A 22,193-nucleotide genomic window follows, 5' to 3' on the forward strand; every position below is an offset into this window, starting at 1 on the left:
ATCCGCTTTCTCCAGGAAGCTGCTGCCCATCAGATTCCTTACCTGCCAGTGTTTCTGTTCCAATCTCTCTCTTTTCTACACACCAGTGACTCACATTTGTCACATAACACAAACACAACTACGACTTTTATAAATTTCTTAATTTCTCAGGCCATTGTAATTATATAGAGGCAGAAGCGGCATTCAGTTCATGTGTATCTGTCCCATTTTGCCCAAATATGCAAACCATGCTCCATAGATAAGTGCTGAGCTAATTGGAAATGCCATATTCTGCAAAAGAAGAAGCTATTTTTTTACACGCCCATTCATTCCCTTTCCTCTGGTTTATGATCAGAAAGTAACTTTTTACATTTAATCACAATTAAAAAGATGAAGTGTAAGTATAGTATTTGAATTATGGTAATGTTTAAGGAAGATGTGTAGGAAGAGCAATCATAACAGTCTCAGAGGATCTTTCCCTATCTCCCATCAATGTCAAACATTTAACTTCATGAGATCTTGATAAGAAGATTTCTCAAAATATAGGAACTGGTGATAATATAGTAAGATCATGCATTTTCTAGTGACTTATTCAGACTTCCAATGAAGAACTCAGCACCCCTACAGAAATTTTTTCTAAAAATTCCTATTCGTGACCTACTTTCACTTTGTGTACTTCGTGTTAGAAATCATTATGCATTTGTCAATCTTAACACTCCATGTGGGAGTTTAAAAAGGATTGCAAGTTTTCATATAGGCCTAGAAAATTAAAATGGAAAATTTTCACTTAATATAATCATAAGATAAGTCTTCAGTAGCTCCACAAATAATTTGCAGCATATGGACTTATAGAAGTTATTTTAATAAGTAGATGAGAAAGATAACATAGCATTTAGGTAACAGTTAGAGAAAGCTATGAAAAGAAGATAAAGTAAGATAATCCCTTAAAAGAGAGTTTACAAATTTTACAGGATGCTCATTTAATTTATCACAAGATGTAATTTGTATGAATCATATTTTTTTAAAAAATTAAAATTTCCAAACTCTCTTAACATAAACTTCTAGATGTAATAGACTTTAAAATGTAGGACTAAGGAAAAATAGCTTCAAAATATAATTTAATAATAGTTAGCTAATAAGTACCGAGCTACTTAACTGTCTAATGAAATTAAAGAATATCACATCTGATCCATTTTTATTTAGATTTTAAAAATATATAGCAATAAATTAGTGGTAGAGGGATATTAGTATAATTGGTCTTCTTGAGAATAAGATGGGGTTTCTGTGAGTTGTGTGGGAGATAATAAGTTGAAATTAATTTTAATTGATTAATTGAAATCAAATCAGCTTCACTTTTGATGAACTACAGTGAATTTGACTGTGACAGTATTGCTGTTTTTCTGTCTGACCTCTGAAGAGACCCATAGTATACTACACAGTCAGAGTGGAGGAAGAGAGTCAAGTTCAACTATGTTAAGCATCATTTAGCCATATCAAATTGCTTGACTTGTCCTTTATTTTATGCTCTTGAAATTATTAAATTCTCATCCATTTATATGTATGTATATACTTTTAATATTACTAAATCTTATAGAATCATTTCTGAGAAAACAATTAATGACCTTATTGGTTAGGCATATACAAATTTCATGATTTAACATAATTAAATGAACATCTGCATGATTGTTTCCAAGTGAATGCATACTAAATTCACCAGAAAACTGATTTTCTATCATTTGGGGCTGGGGAGAGATAATAACACAAAAGTTGTATAACACTTTTAAAGATGACAATTATCCAGTTATCAATATTTGGTCTGATGTCTTCTCCAATTGTATTCTAGGTCTAATTCTAGAAGAAGATGTCCATTTGTTCTGTAAATTCCATTTGGTAGCTGTAATATAGGATTTGGAAATAATTATAAATAATAGTGAAAGAAAGAGTGTAATATTAAGACAGACACAATTCAATAGTCTGCTCAAGCACTACCACCACACACACACACACACACACACACACACACACACACACACACACGCATGCACACACACACTCACCTTCCAGGACTGCCTGCAACTCATGAGTCTACTTCCTCAGTCTTCCAAATATTAGGGTGACAGACACACACCACCACATTTAAGACAAAAATGATGCCTATGACTCTCATAATGTGTGTTTCTTGTTTGTTTGTTTGTTTTATTTTCTTGGATACTGAAAGTGCCTTTTTCCTTTTCAAATTATTCACAGAAAGTTAGGAACTATTAACATAGTAGAGATATAGGAGTATTAAAAGGAAACTAATATTGGCAACATAATTTGAAAAAAAGGTTTCAGGTGATGACTATTTGGACAAGAAATGAAATGCTGCAAGATTTTAGAATTGAGAAAATCTGGACTGGCCACTCAAATTAGATACTTACTTCTAAGTGCAGGCCTCTTAGCTGCTTCCCCTTAGATGTGTTTTGCTGCTTTGGAGCTCCATGTGAATTAATTATATAAAGCTTTGTAACATAGAAAGTCTTCTAGAGCCAGAATTTCCCTATCTCAAATAAGTTTGTGCAATTATTTTGCTTGATGATCTGAGTGCCACAGTAAACCATGAAAGAAATAAGAATACTTTTCATGTAAACTGTCACAAATGCCAATTACTTCAACAAAATACAAGCTATGAAAAATGGACCAAAGCTCAAAATTTGTGTTTTACCTCTAAAAAAAATGCTGGAACAGAGTAAGTTCTGTGACTTTGTGGAGCTGTAAACTTCTAATATCTCATAGCAAAAATAGGTTATGTTGTTCAAAAATAACTGAAGTAATTTATTTTTTAAGCTAATGGGTGAAGAGTCAGCCTATGTGAGCCACAGTTTTCGCTGCCATCTTCATAGCTGTAATTTCTGAGACTGGCATTTCATGGACATATACTAAGAGCTTCCTGTAAGCTGTGCTCAAGATCTCCTCCTAATTGTGTCATAGCCAGAGAGGGCTCTTCTCCTGAATGATTCCATTCTCCCTCAACCTTCGTCATATGATTCACATAACAGAATTGTCATTGCCTTGATCTGCCCTTACACTTTAAAGCAATGAATGAAATTGGCCAACGGTGTTTGCTACTCCTATGAAAGAGCAAGTCATTTCCTACGTTCATAGGCATCACTAAGGTACAAACTGTAAGAATTCTGCATGCAAAATGTGGTTGCTTTGGAGTTTCTCTGAACCTTAGAACCCTTCTATAGCCATTAGCATCTAGCTTAATGTTCAAGGAAAGAAAATGTCCAACATATGAATGAAACAAAGTGTGGATAGGTAATTATTTAATCTGTGCTAATAATTTAAATTAATGCAATAAAAATTGTGGATGATGTCATAAAAACTAAAACAAAACTGCCTTTGAAGTTATTATGAAGATATTATGAAGATATTATGTGGGTGTGAATTTTAAAAGTTGTCACCTGATGTGAATTAGCAAGAATGCAGGGTGTCTGAGGTAATTCAGGAAAACCAGGAGTAATCCAATGAACTTTCTGAAGAACTGGGCAGATTAAAACTTTCCCAGTTGTTTTGATCACCTGATTGTAACCCAAGAATCACCTTGCAGCCACAGAGTAATATTGGCTCAGGCAAACACATGAATGAGTTCAACAAATGCTTACTGAAATGGTAAGAGGCTTATGATTTTAAAATGTTTAAATAAACGTACACTTCCTGTAAATGTTCTTACAAACAGATGCCTTGAACGTTCATATGAGACAGGGAGGAATTTTATGAAGTGCCTTTTAGCATAATTACGGGATATTATATCAAATTATTGTTACATCAAATGTAAATATGAGAGGTATAAGAATACATAGGTCATAGTTTCATGGTAATTATTTAACTAACTCACTTATCCAAGATATTTAAAAGAATATTAATTCATTTCTGTTAGAAACTAATGGCAGGCATTATTAAGTAACTTTTTAAATCTCCTTTTATGGGAAAGCCGATAATTAGCAAAGACAATTATAATACCATATTTGTTTTTCCAAAATAATTACGGTTAGGGTCCTTGGTGGTGTGCAGTGTAGAATACATCACTTATGTGTTAATGAATTCACAGGAAGGCAACACCACTATTAGTAATAGCTTTTTATTCAGAGTCCTCATTTTCCAGACAGGTCACATGAAACACAGCCATTAAACATTAGCGTTGCGATAAATCCATACAATGTATGCTGCTTTTTGTTGTCGCTGTCCTTGTTCACCAATCACTTGGTGCAGGAAGAACCTTATGAAGTGATGGGACTGATAAATGGAAATAGCTAACCTGCAAAACACGGGGGCCAGGAGAGTCAGACTTTAATCAGGTCTCATTCAATTAGGTTTCAAATCACCACAACTTGATAGCCAAAACTCTCGTGGAATTAATGCTCTGATAAATGCTGTCTCTTGTCAAAAGAATATAATTAGACAATAATGAGTAGGTACATATTATGCTGGTCCTTAGTCTATTTGTTGACCCCAGCAACTTCCACTCCATTAGACAACAAACAGCTTTTAACCTGGTTCTCATAAGCATACTGCTCATTACTACATGACTGTTTTGTGGTGCTTTTTTTTTTTAAAAATTTGAGCAGTGCCTACATCCTTAAAAAGAAAGCCATGTTTTATAATAATTCAGTTAATCTAGGGAAAGAAACAATCAATTTCTCACCCAGGAATTCAGTGAATCTATGGCACAGGTTCCAATTTTTGTCTGTTGTTTGCAATGGGGGTAAGTTTGTTGGTTAATGAAACAATGTGAAAACCTTCTTTGAGATTCCATAAGACATTGCTCTTAAATGTTTACTTTGATATGATATCACACTTATTCTTACTATTTTGAACTTTAATGAAAACATTTTCATTATTAACAGATGGCGAACGATTTCACTACTAAAGTTTTATTTGTAGTTCACCATTAAGCATTTTTTTTAGTATTTTGAGTCTTTTGCTAAATTTCCCAAAATGGAATTTTCCTCTACTTGAATAGCTCTAGAGACATAAAAGACATTATTTCTCATCTTATGTATGTACCCTTGCAAAGCATTCTAAATTCCAGAAACGTCTTCAACTCTACTGATTCTGTACCACCCATTAGAGACATTGTTCCCCAAATGCATGATTTTGGCATCGCAAAGGCTTCCTTGGAAGCCAAGCACCAGAGTTCTGTGATGAAGGCAGGTCTCAGGGAGATGAATAAAAGCAAGATTCCCTCAACTACAACAGTTCAGAGTCCTGACTCGAACTACCACCAACTTGTAAATAAATAATCACTACTAAATACAGAGAATGTATTAAACAGCTAACACTACTAAATCACTGGTGGCCGCTTCTCGCCAATCCCTCACATACTGGCACAACCAATTCTGAGACTCGCAGGGTGTTTCAGTGTCATCAGACACTACACATTGAACAACTGGTTACTTAGAATTAAGAAGTTTTAAAAAATAAACCTATTCTTTGTGTTGAATTCATTTGCACACTGCTTAGACTTTACTAAGTGGTTATCTGAATAGCGCGAGAGAGGCAAAGCTTGGAGAGACTAAAAGGGAAGCGTTTTCCATCATGGTTTTCAACTATCTATCAAGCTAAGTCATTTTGTAGTCTCCTGAAAGAAAAGTAATATCACAGAACAGAGACAACACACTATAGATACATAAATTGGCCAAAATATAGTGTCAATTGTGTTTTACATGTACAAGATCCGTTCTCTTCTAATTTAAACATGTATGGATAAGAGAAAGCAAGAGAAGAGCTGTGGAAAGGCTGTTACCAAGAACCAAGTGTGGTTCTCGAGAGAATAAGGCTGTTGGGAGTCACCCATTTTTACCCCCAAAGCAATTTTTGCGAGTGAGGTACTATCTACAACTTCCGTGAAATGATGGTAAGAGTTCCAGCAGATATTTTTTAATTCCAAAACTTAATTTAGTTCAATGTTTGTTTTACTTTTTCTTTTGTTTTTAGTTTAAGGATTCTATGACATTTATGCTGTTTCTACACTGGCTTGGTGGCCAGAAAAGAAGGCACAAAATTCTCTCCCAGTTTGTAAATAATCACTTTTTTTTTTCTGCTCCAGTGCACAAACAGCCTTTATTTAACTCAGCACCACGTTTTCCAAGGTATGGGCTCAAACTGTTTGCCATGAAGCTGTTAAATGCCAAAAACAAAATTTAAATGCTGAAGGAAAATGTCAATCAAGGCATTTCTCCATCTGCTACTACTTCTGTGAGTGCTAATTTTATTTTTCCCAATTCCTGAAATTAGAGTTGTCTTAGCTTAAGAAGTAAGTTGGAAACTTGCTAAATGTCATAAGAAAAGGTGCAACCAAGTGATGGAATAAAGGGTATTGTTCTCAAAGGACACCAACAAAAGGAGGCAGAATAACACGGAGATAAAGAAAAACAAATTTTGTTAAGACCAAGACCACTTAAAACACAGTACACAATGCATGTAACCAGTACTGGTACTACACATGCATTAAAACATTTGTCATGTTTAGTAATATGATGTACACATACACCTGAACCACTGAAGATACTTTTGAGAACCAAACAATTCTATGATATCTACATAGGCAGAAGCTTTATGTTATTGAAAACATCGTAAAGAATTTTCAGGTATTGGTACAAAATGTAGTTCTTGTTCTTGTGATTTATCATGACTTTAATCAAAGCTTCTACAAGGACTTGCACAGAACTATGACTGACATGTATTTTTTTTTTTTTTGGACCTTTCAGTTAGCGCCATCAGCTCACTCAAACACATTTTGAACAGAATTATGTACTGTAGTACTTGGTAGACTATACATTAAACAAGAGACTTTGCTCTGAGGCACTGCTTCCCACGCTCCATGGGGAAAAAAAGGAAGCAGGAAAAAACAAAACTCATAGAGTTCGACAGCTACCGAGGCAACACTTGCCATTTACAATATAAGCCCAAATATTTTTGCAACACAACTATATATTAATTTAATAAAATACACAATATAGCTCTTATACACTCAACAATTTGGCTCATATGCACGGAATCTGCAATAAATCAATAAAAATATGTCATTTGATGTAAACACATTGAATCTTCTTACATCTGCACATTTAAATGGTCATGTGATCTGTTATGTCTAATTTTTTCACTTTCCTGAGCTATTTTAGTGTCCAAAAATGAATTAAACATTTAAGTCATCTTAATTTTCTCTCAATATTACCACTCAATAATAGCCCATGATTCTGATTTGTTCAACTCTGAAACAAAATCACCACCATTTATGTCTTTGTTGGACACTAAAATGCTAAGTAGACATTTTTAAGTCTTCAAATTTCCTTCTTTAATGAAGTGAATAGGTCTGCATGTGTTCAGGACAACACGGACTATATCTTTTTACATTGAACTTTTATACGACATGAGGTGTCTTACAAATGACCAAGGTTTTTTTCGTTGTTGTATTTTTTTCTGTTTTGTTATTATTATTATATATATACTTTTGCTTTCTGACTAAGGATATGAAATGGTCTTTGTGTTTCTATGCTTGGCAGGTACTTTATACAGAAATGTTTACCACAAATATGTGTTAATGTTTGGTGTAGCTTGGACTACTGCAAGGTCTTTTCAGGACTTTCAGTAGAAGCCTATGATGTCAGCTAGAAACCCCCCACAGATAACAAATAAGACCCTGCTTTGTATGGGGTTTATAGGTAAACAGTTAAGTCAGCATCGATCTCGGAGGACAGTCTTAGAGCAATCAGAAATACTTTAAGTCTCACGCTGAATACCTTCCTAACAGATTGTCAAAAGGTAACTTGTCTCCTCATCCTCGTTTGTCTTCTCTCTCTCCTCCGTTTTCTTCACTCTCTCTTTTCTCGTTTCTCCTTAAGCGTCATTAATTCTGTCCTAATATATGTTTGGTCAAAACCATTGTTATTTCTGTAAAAGAAACAGCAGTGAAAAGAACATACTTGTGGGCACTTCAGATGTTCACTAAAAGCCTTAAAGCAGCACTGTTTCTGGTCCACCCCCGTAAAATGGGTTGTCACTTGGTGGGGGGGGGGGGTAATCATGTTTAAATCAACAGAAGAGACAAGAATCGCCAAGGCCCTTCCCCCCCTCACTTTCTCACAGTGACAGGGTCATTTCCCCGGCAGTCCTGCAAGAGCTTGTCAATCTCTCTCACAACTTCTTCTGCATCCACAGACTCTCTGCCCAGATCTCTGTTGGAGTGATCAAGCTGTTCCAGCACGGCTCCCATCTCGCTGGAATCCCTGCGGGCTCTGGAATGCACATCAGCAAAGACTCTCGCCATCTGATCAGAAGCCATGAAGGAAGAGTCTCTTGGTTGCTTACTGGGCGACAGATACTGACTGTCAGTAGGCAGGTAGGAACTGCTTGCTTCGGCTAGAGCCCCCGGTTTTGCTTCGCAGCCATCCAGGGAGCCTTTTGTGGAGGCGCAAGGCTCAATACATGCCTTGGTCGGGCTGTTAGATGCTGAAGGGACCTCTTGGAGGAGAGGGCTCAGGGCACGTTTGGCTTTTAAATAAGGTTTCACATTGGCAATGAGAATAGTGTGCTCTCGCTTGTCTTTTCCAAATGTACAAAAAGTCTTTTTTCCAGTGGGGTTCACAGTTTCATAAGTCTCAGTCTCAACATTAGCTTCAACTGTGGGTACAAAGAGATTTGTGCGGTAATCTGCGTTTTCAGCCTGATTGGCTGCAGGGAACTGTGGCATCCAACACCTATCAGAATGACCAAGCACTCGGCATTCATCTGTGCAGTTAATGCACTCTTCCGGTTCTGCAAAACAAAAAAAGAAAACAGCAAATCCAATCATTAGAGTTTCATTGACATTTCTACTTGAGGCTGTGATCAGCTCTCAGTGGGCTTGCTTGACCTCTGGTCTTTTAATTAAAAAGGAAAAGAAAACAATAATTAAAACATTTCAGGATGGTTGCATAAACCTGCTGGTTGAGACAATGGTTTTATTTAAGACTATTCTCCAGATATTAACGAATTCCCATAGCCTGGGAAGAAGTAAAAGGTAGCCACCGGAGAATGATTCTCTGTGGAATCACTGTAACCTAATCCCCTGGGGAGTTCAGTCTTTGTTCTATGTAACCTGTCCTGGAAACAGCAAATTTCAAAAAAGCGGGTCAGGAATCAATTTGTTAAATCAAATAACAGGTAAAAAGTGGATCACAAATTTCCATAAAAAGTGCTAAGTAACTTTTAAAATATTTCATCCTTATTTTACTTGTAATTGTTATTTTGGTGACAGTCATGAAATAAAAGGGTTGCTTTCTAAGCTGAGTTTTTCCCCACTGAGAGTGGAAAATGGAATTTTTTTTCTATCAGGCTGTGTTATGAATAAGCTTGTCAAAAGAGCACTTTCCTGTTTTATTATATATGCATGTGGATACTGTTATCAATTTCCTTTACTTTCGGGTTTTGTTTTTGCTGTAAGTAGGTGAAAATGGATTTACTCAAAAGGTGCAGTTCAGAATAATGACACTTGGTGATTTCCTACCCTAAGAAAATAATGTTTTCGGTAGGAAGTTGTACTTCTCTCTTTTGCCAGTATAGGTATGGAGAATTTATACAAAACATTATTTAATGATTACTATTTTAAAGATATGGAAGAGGAAACATGAAGTAAAATGCCTTGGTTGTGCTGGTAGCTATGAATGTCCTATTGACCCCAATATGTTTATCCTGTGTCAGTGAATGACGTTCTCTCAGTTGTTCTTTCCTCTGTGAGTGATTGCTTCCCTTTTGTTTAATGGTGCTGTTTAGATCAGGAACTTCTACTAGGACTAGAGGATATTTACAATTTACCTCTATGTGATGGGAGTAGAATTCCCTACACATTTAGCAGCCCTGGGGATTGCCTTTTAATTGATGCTAGATGATCCCTACAAATAAATGGTGTGTTCTGCAAGGAAAGAGAAGTCTACAAATAATACATTTGAAATAGGAAGCATCAAATTTAGAATGATTTGTAAGACAATATCTCAAAGTCACACAAAACATCTGATTTTATATTTAAAGCCCATGGAGAATGTCTTATCAATCAGCCAAAAAGACCCACGAACTATTTTACCACAAGAAATTTGAGCCATGAAATAATAGTTATTTTACCAAATATCAGAGTGACACCTTGACAAGACAAAATATTGTGATATTTCATAGCATGCATAATTTACACTTGTGAATTTTTAAAAAGTTATGTAGTCTGCTTGCATCTATTTTACCTTGCCATTTTTAAATAAATATTTTCCTTGGAATAAATGTGGTATTCCCTTTTAAACTTATTATGTAAAGCAGGCAAGAGTCTTGCGGAGTAGTCTGAATCATGAGCCAATAGAGAATACAGTCTCTGACTGGAAGCCTGCTAAGAGGAACATGAACCATGTGAGAATAACCTGGACCCCTAGAACATTGTGGAAAGCCTCATTATGAATTTAAATAAGAGTTCAGGTTACAATGTATTTTTAGTGTCTGAACGGTTCAGCATCAGATATTTTCATTACCTAATCTGAATGGCCATCATGACTTTGTTAATCTTTTGTTTCCTTTAGAGCCAGGCATTTTATCTTAAAATCATTTACAACTAATACACTCTTTTTGAAATTTGCCGACATGGTTCTAAATTTCAATATTGACTGGACTTCCATTTCAGCTTTTTAAATAACCAGCACTGAATGAAGTCAACATGGATTTAAGGTCAGAGAAAGAGAAAGACTAATGCAGATTTAAGAAAGCGTGAATCGACCCTGAATTTGAAACCACCATCCTAAAATGACTGTTTGTGCTTCCCCGCTGCACACCACAGCTTTGTACTTGACTCCTTTATGTCACATTCAGGGGAGCAGATTTCGAGTATTGATTATGATACACTACAAGCTATTCACCTTGTGATTAGACCGTAATTTTGACGCCAGCAGTTCACAGACAGTAAGGAAAATCGAATGGCATTTGTGTATAAACAGCAGAAACTATGAGCATAAAGTAAGCTATAACTGCCAAAGTTCCAGTAAGAATTTATGAATGGAATCTTCCTGAAAGAACAGAAGTAAACATTCAAATGGGTAGGCATTAAAGAGTCATCTTTATATTCATGGGATAATTAGCTAGAAAGAACTATTAGAAAAATTGAAACAACCAAAAGTAAAGAGAGAATGAATGGAAAAGAAGGATAGACGGAGGTAGAAAATGAGTGGCTCAGGAAGAATGCAGAGGAGTTAAGAAAGGAGAGCGTTAACAGTAGAGGTGGTAGAGGAATGTAAATAGGAAAGAGGTTCTTCTGCAGGTGTGCATTTGAAACACGGTTGCATCTTCTAGGAGGAGAGGGGCCACATGTTTCATCTATCATATATATTTTAAATCTCCTTCATAAATAAGCTGAGTGTGTGTGATAAAGAAATAATGCAAAGTCTTCTCTGGCGTTACAATTATAGAAGAAGAGAATCAATTTGTTCCCTGTGTCTTAAAAAAAAAATTCAAGGAAAGACATGTAGAAGACTAGAACTACAAAACTGGAGCGCGTGGAGAAGCACATCACCTTTATTGATATAGATTTGGTGTTTGTGTTTGTTAGTCAAGTAGAGAGGCCTTGGGCAAAAGCTCTCACAACAGAGTTGATCTGATCCAATTTACCTTCAAATTTGAGATTACCTAGAAATAATTCACGTTTATTGTCATCCTTACTTCAATACAACATGGCCAACCTTTAAAAGAAAGTGATCATTTTAAGTAAGACTGTAAAACCCTAGGGAAAAAAAAGATACATGTGACAGAAACTGTAGGATTTCAAAACCCAAACAAACAAAACCAAACAAAACCAAAACAAACAAAACAATTCTGAACATTAACAAATAATGAATATAGGTCACAGAGACTGATATCTTTCATATCTAATTCTAATTTAAGGAAACACCTATGAGAAAGAAGTGTCATTTACTTGGTACTAAGACTCATTTTTAGTTAAAGGTAGCGGTAGATGCTTGTAAACCATTCTGAATTTCAGGACAGTCTAGATTGGGACTCTGGACTGCATATATTCCAAGTGTGTGTGTGTGTGTGTGTGTGTGTGTGTGTGTGTGTGTGTGTGTGTAATATATTATAACTAGCACTAAGGAAGCTGAGGTAGGAAGATAGCCAGTTCAGTCTTTTAGCCTGGGCCACAAAGTAAGATCTTGTCAAATAGAAATAAAGGAAGGAAGGAAGGAAGGAAGGAAGGAAGGAAGGAAGGAAGGAAGGAAGGAAGGAAGGAAGGAAAAAAGGTAGATAAAATGTAAAGAATAATCAATACATACCATATTAATTAACAATTTTTCTGTATATTTGAGTGGGAAATCAGTGATGAGATCAATAACTTAACTATTTTTAACTTTATATTTTCATAACATGCACTTAGATCATTGGACTTTTATCAAGTTTAGTGAAAAGGACAGCATGATTTAGCCTTTATACTAAGAATTTAATCTTGGAATGTCAATACATTTTATTAGACATACTTAGCCATTCTGATGCTCAATGAAAGCTGTTGTCAACTACATGAACATTAAAACTAAAAGTCAAGACACTGGAGCAAGCAAGGGTCAACAAAGAAAAGTGAGCCATTGTCAGACACTTTTGTCAGGTGATTTTCTGGTATGCCACATTTGTGTGTGTGTGTGTGTGTGTGTGTGTGTGTGTGTGTGTTCATCCACTATAGAGGAAACCTATTGAACAATCAGCCAGAAAAAATTAATTCATGGTGTGTCTATCTCATTAGTCTTTTCTGTCTTGCTATCAGTCAGAAGCTTATCACAAATATAAAGTTTAAACTTATTCCCTGGTCTTTAGAGAACTACACAGTACACTTAAGAAAAAAAATACTTAGCAATTAACCTGTTACCACTTGGGGTAGTAGTAGAGGACATCAAAAAACTCCCTGCTCTTACTGTTACATTTACTTACTACCTCAAAATTTGCATTTTCTTTTATCTGAGAAAACATGTAGAGAATTTCCAGCATCAGAGTGTGCATATACTTCCAGTTCCCATTCTGATCTGCTTAGAAATACATACATATATTATACATATATTATATATTACATATTATATCAGGATATATATATATATTACATCAGTAATTATATATATATATATATATAATTACTGATGTAATAATAACCATGACACAGGAGTTCAGAAACATGTCTATAAATCAGGGTGTCAGTGAGGATGTTCTACACTGCTGTGGTTGTGGGGACAGATACTTAACACTCTTTTGTGTTTTGTGACTACCAACAAGATGTCTTTATTTCTGATTGTAAACAGCTTTAAATAGGAATAGTGCTCTTAATTACAGCAGTTGTTGGTAGTGTTTGTTAGAACATCTCAAAATAAGACTTGTTTCTTAGCAGATCACTCTTTGAATGGAAGTCCATTTTTATTTACCATTTACTCCTTTTATTTCTAATTTGCTTTATTTTACCAATGTAAGTTTCCATGACACGTACTAGCTGTCTGGAAAGTGGAATAAGCATTGATCTGTATTTCCAGATGGCATGGAACTCTTCAGATCAGTTCTATAGAATGTAAACACGGTGTGCATCTCATATTCTCACCTACTTGTATCCTTGACAAAAAAAAAAGCATTTGACTGAAAATCAGGACATACAACTTCATACATCAGCCTGCTGATTCCCTTTTCTATCTTCAGTACTTATATATAAATGCACATAGCAAGGTGTACATGCTTCTCTTCGAGCAAAATGCATTGCAATTTCTTCAAATATATTCTTACATATCTGAAAAAAATATCACTGCTAACTTAGGAATCTTGTTAGAATACAGTTCAACAAGCCTAATAAAGCAGGCTTTCTTTTCCTAAGTTGGCATGATTTGCAACATCCTGTGAACTGACACTCCTCTAACAGAAACAGGAGTTTTTTCTTCCGTTTTTGGCTATGCTATTATTCACTTACTTTCTTTTGCCATCTACAAATCCCTAGAGTTTGTGGCGATGATGTGAGTCATTACAAACAACAGGAATCTTAACAATTTATATGCATGCAAATTAATTCCAGTTATAACTTATGTGACCCCATTTACTAGAATATTTGATAAAAATAAACCTGGTTTCACTCTTCCTGCCTATGAATGGAATACGGATTTCACTTTCAATATTATTCTGAAGAATGTGAAGTAAAGATATGTTGCCTCCAAAACTATTATTTTCCCTTATAGTATAAAAAAAATAAATGTTCTGCTATTACAGCTGTATTAGATACAGGGTTTTGTTAACAAGGACTCACACAACTCAGTTGCTTTATTTTAGCCACTTTTTAATAAGCGTGGTGTGTTTATTATTCAAGGGAAGAGGAGAATAAAAATGGAAACCTGTCATGTGGGAAAACCAGTCACTTACTTAGCCAGACAATCTTTCACCCACTGCTCTGTGTTTCTCATATTTCTCCTTTGAGCACAAGGAGCTATATTGTTTACAGGTGGAGGTGAGATGTTATCTTGCTGTTTAGTTACCATGTAAGAGATAAAATACCCTGTTACAATATACTCATTTTGGAAGGTGCCTGTTCACACTGCAGTGATTTAATGGGGGGAAAGAATCCTTAATATTAAAAACAATGCATTTGGTTATTTTACTTATTTTATACTAATCATCTATCAATGTTAAGAATTTAGAAACGTGATTCACACAACAAACATACAATGAAAGGAGCACTCGTACTACATTGGAACACACAGTCCACTCAGCTTCCATACTTTATTTTAGTTGTGAGATGCCATTCTCTCTGCTTTAGGTAGGTAGAGAGCACATTGTGAAGAGGAGGTTATTATAATACCATTAAATAGTCAAACCATGGCAGCATTGAAGTACTAAACCTTAAGCGTGCACCTGCATTGCACAATGCTTCTAAATGTATTGCCACGGATGCGTTCAGACACCAGAAAACACTGGCCTATATTATTCAAGTGAATCCAATCACAGCTGGGTATTTGGAGCTGCTCTGAGCAGTAGCACTTACTATTCAATGCTTCTGCTCACCTTCGGGGATGTTTTTAAGCATCTCTGACCTCTTGGACATAATAAAATGGCTATCAGAGAGGCCCTTTTAGAATATATATTGATAATGCATAGCAAGTGCCCAGAGATGAAGAAAAGCTGAGATAAATTGAATTGAAATTTACGTGACGGAACAAGAATAAAACAATATAAGGAAATTTGATATTGAAGTCCTTGGTATATAAAACAATGAGATTCTAAACCACATGGTGGAAATTTATGGCACAAATATAAGTGTATCCCACGGCACCCTTCTCTGAAATTATCATTTAAAATTTAGTTGCCCTCCTCCCTTAGTCCTGTTATGTAGGCACAGCTATTACCTGGGGCACCAGCAGATGCTTGGATGTGAAGCCACAGCTAAATGGAACTGTCTCTTTCCTAACTGGCACCCTTAGGAGAACTGGCTCTCAGAGTTAGTACTGTACAGTGATACAGGTTTGCATACGCATTGAGAAAAGGACTTTTGCAGAATCATCAAAAGCAAATCAATGTAATCCCAGTGTTCCAGTATAGAGGTTCTGTGGGTGCTTCTTCAATTTCTTTGAAGATTGTTGTGCTTAATGATTCATTATGTATTAATGCAGTAAGCAACTACTTTGTGTCTAGGTATTATAACAGGTAGTGGTTTGTGGCAAATGAACCACTTTTAAATTCACAAGTTTGTGACATTTTAACTCAGCCCCAAGGAGCTTAAATTTCAAGAAAGCAAGCAGTAGCTTGGAATTCTGCAGAAAGGAAATGATTCATGAACAATTACATTTTGAACTATGTCATAGTAATGTCAAGGCGCAGATATCTGGAGAATGGTGTAGAGGATAATACCATGAAGGAATTTATACAAAAGATGCTATTTGATCTTCAATTCAAAGGATGAATAGTACTGAAATGGAGTTTAGGGAGAACGTGTTCCTGGTTTAAAAAAAAAGTGGAAACAAAAACAATAATCACATAGAAATGGTCATTTCACAGATCTGTGAGAGATTAGCTTCATTAGTTTAAGAATGTATACTGCATCAACGAATAATAACAACAAATAAAATAAACAAAATAAAATAACTGTGTTGGCAAAATTAGTTTTCGCACCTGGAAACAAAACAGAAGAATTCTGAATGAGATTATAGACTCAGTACAGCAGGTAATGGACAGGCACAAAGGTGGTTGAGCATTTGACCACATGTCTTGTAAGGTTCCTGAATTATCTGAGCCCTTAAATGGGGAAGATATTGAACACCACTTATGGCCCTACAATACTCAGATGCACTAAAGGAATGATATTATCCAAATCACAATGGTTTCAAAAGGCTTGCCTCTTAAGTTTTCCTATCTCTAACAGTACCATGATCCACGGTTCCAAAACCTGTTCTCAGGCATGGCCCACTCTGTTCCCAAATACTGGCTATTCAGATTCTATTTTGCTCCTCCTTTTCTATTTTAAAGACAATTTTAAAGTCAAATAGCATTTTTTTTATCTTTCAGTATAGAACCAATAGAGATTGCAATCATGCATCAAGTGTGCCCTTGTCCTATTCCAACTTCTATCTTTCTCTAATTTTCCATCATCTTCAACCAGCTTTCACATATATAATCAAATATATGAAGAAGTAAGATGAAAAGTGTATAAGAAGAGAAAGAATAATTTCAAATAAGGTACAATGTGAGTTTCAGAAGTCTGTCAAATAATGCAAATAATTTAAATCAACCGAAATTAAAAATTCAATGAAGCCTTTAAAAAATTTCTCCAATCTGGCCAGTGCCGGTGCACGTCTTTAATCCCAGAATTCAGGAGGCAGAGACAGATGGATTTCTGTAAATTTTAGGCCAGCCTGGGTTACAGAGCAAGTTCTCAGGATAGGCTCCACAGCTACAGAAAAACCCTGTCTTGAAAAGCAGACCCAAAGGAAAAAAAAATCCAAAATAAACAATTTTGTTTCAGATAATGAAAATGTAATTACTTTCCCAATAATTTGCATGGTCTATCATAGTCTGTAAATATTTATTACAGTTAATCCCTTGCCTTAAGAAATGATTATGTCCCTTAAGGAGGAAGAAATGTCAGTTTTTAGACTGATCCCGAACCTACAAGTTTTACAGAATAGCTCTTTGTTCCTATGATATATGCAATGCTTAGAGTAACATCAGATCTATTTGTTAAATACCATGTTTGTATAAAAATCTCAAGTTCTAAAGATATCAATTTTAAATGATAAAAAGGCATTTTACCTGGCAGTATTATTCACTCAGATTTGTAGGTCTGAATACATTTCATATGAAAAAAAACTATTAATCTGTGAGAATGCTTTTGAAATCAAAATGTATGTTTAAATAATGATTTTAAATTAGGGAATTAGTGAGTATCTGGGAGGCTTACACTTCATCATGTCTAGGTTTCTTTTTCCTCTCCCACTTTTCCCTTCCTGCCTTTTTATTCTTCCATCTTCTGTGACAGTGTTGTGTAATCTGAACAAGCTTCTCTTTTGTTTGTACTTATCCAACTTTGTATTTGAGCCTCTCTCAGAAAACTGCCATCTACAAACAAATGAATGTCCTCATAATTGTGGGGTCTTGAAAGAGTTAAGATGTTTCCAGAAGAACCTAATTTGCATGCAGTGTGAAACCTATGCTCTTGTATGCAATAGTTCGCAAGAGCTGTTTAGTTTACAAGGACAAATTTAAATTCTAGCAACTTAAATAATTGTGTGAACTCCAGACCAGAGACTATGTAAATATGCTACTATCCTTTTTTTCCCCAGAGGATGCTTTTCTTATGCCTTTATTGCCTCTGTAAGCTAACCCTATCTCTTATAATGGCACCATTTTTGAATACATTTAGGATTCAAGTCATCTTCCTAGCAAAGTGGTAATCCTGTAAGGAAGGTCAATAAAAACATGCCCATTAAGACAAACTCCGTAAGCAGCAAGGAAGAGAGTCTTATTAGTGTCTCTCTCTCTCTCTCTCTCTCATGCCTGCTATCTGATTTCTTTGGGGAAGTACATCTATTTACCAATTTAAATCCTGTTGTTCAGCTCATTTCTAGCACGTCTTTGTTTTCAATTTCTAGACACAAGTAAACAGAATCAATGTCACTCTTAGCATCCTTAGAAAAAGAGTTAAGTCAGAGGTAGCTAATCTTCTGCTTGTTACTTAGGAAACAATCAACACCTTTCAACAGAATATGGTTCTTGGAGAGGATGGATTTTTAAGGAGGATTTTAATTGCTTAGATTGTTTTTCAATGACATGGTAAAAGAGACAGAGACAGGTATGGTTTCAGCTGCTGAATGAGATGTGTATAATTCCAAATGAGCAGATAGCTGCCCTGCTTACACCAGTATTTTCAAAACTGTTTAGCTTATGTATTTATATATGCAAAATGTATATAATAGAAACTGTTCCTGTAATAGTCATTCATCTCTACTAAGGATAAAAAGTAAAATGAAGTGTGCTCCATGGATGTGCTTCCATGTACATGTTAACTCTCACAACGTATGTAGATCATGAGAAATATGTACTTTCATTATCATTGTCTTTAAGGAAATCTTTCTAAGAGAGTATTAAATGGATAGTATCTAAAGCTTAATTTCGAGTGAGTTATTGGAAGTTTGAATCTCAACAATTTCAACTTCACTTCATAAAAACAAGTCACTTATCACTAGTCAGTTGACCCCACCATCACCACTACCACTAAAATCAAAAAATACTGATAGAATTCTAAAAGAAGGTGAGAGTCACAAAGCCTTTCTGTGCTCTTGGAATATTTTCCTGAAATCAGTTGTTGTTAGTATTTGTAAGTATGCTGTAGTAAATGTTTTTACCATGCAAGAATTCATTCCCAAGAATGAAAATTTAAGTAAAATCAATAGATTCAATTTCCATGTTCTAGAGTAAATATACTGAAATGCTTCTTGTAATGGATTTTACTGGCAAGGATACGCCATTTTTCTAGTAACAGATTTAATATTCTGTAATCATTAAAACACACTGAAGAGATGAAGAGGCAAAGAAACATTGGTCAGGAAATTCAGAAAGCAGAGACCTGTGGCCCAGTAGGCCGCTGTGCTGTGTAACCAATCAAGCGCCAAAGGTTCCCGACAATTCCGTATGAAATGCAGGCCACACATCAGAAATTATCTGCAATGGGGTTTTAAACACGTCCTTATCTAAGAGAGCACTTCTTATTTAATTGATAATCAACCACATCCAGAACAAAGAAGAAATGATTAAAGGGAAACATATTTCCCCTGAGCAATACTACTAGGAAAACAAATTCAAAACGACATGAGAACATATTTAAGCTTCAGACTTGTAATCTAAATCTAATTTTAAAAAACAAATTCATATTGACCTCACAGGGAGAATTCATTAGGATGTTCTTCATTAATTCAGGCATGTAGAACTTGAATTTTTACTTCTCTAAAACTGCATGTTCAGTCTTAAGAAAGAGTGATCTGTTTTGCTTCCCAAACTGATCTCAAGTAGCTGGGGTTGTTGTTGCTGTTGCTGCTGTTTTTATTTTATTTTAATTTTTTTCTTTCAAAGGTACTCACCAAAAGGGCAAGTCATTTTAACTACTCAGTGTTGAAAGTGCCTCATACCATGCTGTCATAAAGCTTTAGGCACAAGAAAAGACTTTCTACATCTTAGCGTTGCTAATCCCTCTCCCTTCCTCCCTGTCTCCATTCTCTAGTAGAGAGATATCTATTCAATGTATTACAAAGGGCAGCAGACTGGGAAATAACAAGCATACTGCCTGCAGCCTTAAGCACATCTTCTTGCAATGTCAAAAAAAATGGCATCAATCTCTCAACTAAAGCCTAAAATTATTTTAGAAATAACATTAAAAAGTCAGAATATGGAAAAATCCTGAGCACAGAGATGGAATCACAAATTTCTGCTCAAAGGAGATAACAACTTAAATTTGAATAGCAGTCTCTTCTCAACTAAATTCCGTCCATGCCTTACTTTATGAGCTTCAGGTATGCATATTCTTTAGGCTGTAATTGTCCCAACTGGAATCCCTAGGCTCACCTCAAAATGGAATACAATTTTAACTATTGTATTTGGTAGTTTTCTGATAAATTGTTTAGTTTTCATTTATTGAGTTTATAAAAATGTATATGAACATGAAAGACACAAATCTAGGTGTTTGCAGTATTACTGAAAACTGGAAAATGATATTAGGCTAAAGGTAGTTGGTAGACAGAGACTTCCTGCTTATTTCTTTTGTTTACTGAGTAAACTTATTTTATTATTGAAATAAATATATTTGCATATACCTTCTAAAAATAAGTGATATATTATTAGATTTAACATTTTGTGTACATGACTTATTTCCTTATTGCCTCTACAACAGAAAGAGTGGTAGAATCCTTGCTTGGTATCCATAGGAATGACTGACTTGCCTTATAGAAAGCCAAATTTCTCATTTTTCAGTCTTTTATATAAAATAAGGTCATTTCTGATAAAATTTATACATCTACCTGCATATTTTAATCATCTCTAGGTTACTTCAGACATCTAAGACTATGTAAATGCTTTGTAAATGGTGATTCTAATGTATATAGTTAATTATGATAAGAAAATATGTATATATTGTATTCAGATACAATTTTCTTCAGAACTTACTTTACCTGACTGAGTACATAACCCTTAAACCCTTGAATATGAATTGCCATTTTATAAATATAAATGTTTTATTTATAAGATAGTAGATACTTTTTTTCTGTAAATTGTTTCTATTCTAATTATTTTTATTATATTAGATAAATAATTATGTCATGTATGATACTTTTTAATAATAGATAAAAATAAACATATAGATGTTAGAAAAGGATTAAATTAGGTAAGCCTCCGCAATTGTATTCTAAAATCTGGTTTTATTACATAATTTATGTTAATGGGTGAGCTTTGCAAGATTCACTCTGTTGATTATCTGGATACCTTCAACAATAAACTGCTAATATTTGAAATGATAAGATAACTTTAACTTTGCCATATAATTATCATCAAAAATACTACAAAGTATAAGGCATATGTGTGTACTTTGAGTAAACATGATAAAATTCCTATAACAGATGAAAATGCATGGAAAAGAACTTACCTAAAGGCAAAAGTATAGTACTACCAGTGGACATAGAAGTAAAGCTTGTTCTGCCTAACTACAGCTTTGGTTTCCTGGCAACTCAGTCACAGCTCTCAGTAATCATAGAAATTCAATTTCATCAGTGGCCTTGCAAAATACACATATGTTTTTGAATATGTGGCCATGTGCCTAATAACACATATGATATGCACACATGATATGCATCATCAGAAAGTTGATGTTAGATCAAGCCAAAAATGTACATAAAACATGGGGAATGAAGTGGGAAATTTGTATCCTGAAAGCTAAGAATATTTGGCATTTACATTACCTTTAAAATTAATTTGTAGTAAATTAAAACATAAAAATCTCCTTTTCAACTGGTTAAAATGGGTCACAATCTTTTAAGAGAACTATTTAAGGGAAATTATTTAAGGGAGAGATGAAGATTTTATATAGACTCTGTATGTATGTGTAAGTGTGGACATAAACCTGAGTTTTAAATTTTAATTTAAAATCTCCAAATCAGAGACAAGAGTAATTTTTCACACTAAATTTTACCCATTTAAGGCATTACATTTTAGCTCCAATTTCCATTCATTTCCACACAGGAAGTAAGGCAACCTTTTCTCTATTTCTGGCATAAGTAAAACAAGACAAATAACTATAACAGTGATTTATACCTTGCCAGAATATACTTACATATGTTTTTTCAACACAGCAAACAGCTCGATATACCCATCTTTTCCAATGACTAGGCCTTTTCATATGTACACATTAAATTACTCAAAGGGTAATCAAGTCCCTGAAATACATTCAAATGATTCAGTACTGAGATTTTACAATAATATGGTGAACTAAGACTTCCCCCTATGTTCTTTCCTGCTTTCCACTCAGTTGGACCAGCTATAGCTAACCTCATTGTGTTCAGATTATCTATATCACATCCAGAAAATACTCAGAGATCAGAATATATTTACCACTTGCATCTACTTCACATGATTGTGATGGCATGCTCCACCAGCTACCAAAATTCATATGAATTGGATTCTGACTT

The 22,193-nt window shown here is 34.8% G+C and overlaps 1 protein-coding gene across 1 annotated transcript in view; it reads right to left on the minus strand.

Moving 5' to 3' along the window:
* Positions 1–4,086: 4,086 nt before the first annotated feature.
* Pcdh17 (protocadherin 17) overlaps positions 4,087–22,193 on the minus strand; it is a 93,619-nt gene continuing 75,512 nt past the window's right edge. Inside the window, exon 4 of the mRNA XM_038310595.2 lies at positions 4,087–8,778. Coding sequence (XP_038166523.1) covers positions 8,096–8,778 — 683 coding nt within the window. The 3' untranslated portion in view covers positions 4,087–8,095. The remainder of the gene's footprint in view (positions 8,779–22,193) is intronic.

The sequence above is a fragment of the Arvicola amphibius genome, chromosome 13 (assembly GCF_903992535.2).
Source record: "Arvicola amphibius chromosome 13, mArvAmp1.2, whole genome shotgun sequence".
In the NCBI taxonomy this organism is placed as follows: Eukaryota; Metazoa; Chordata; class Mammalia; order Rodentia; family Cricetidae; genus Arvicola; species Arvicola amphibius.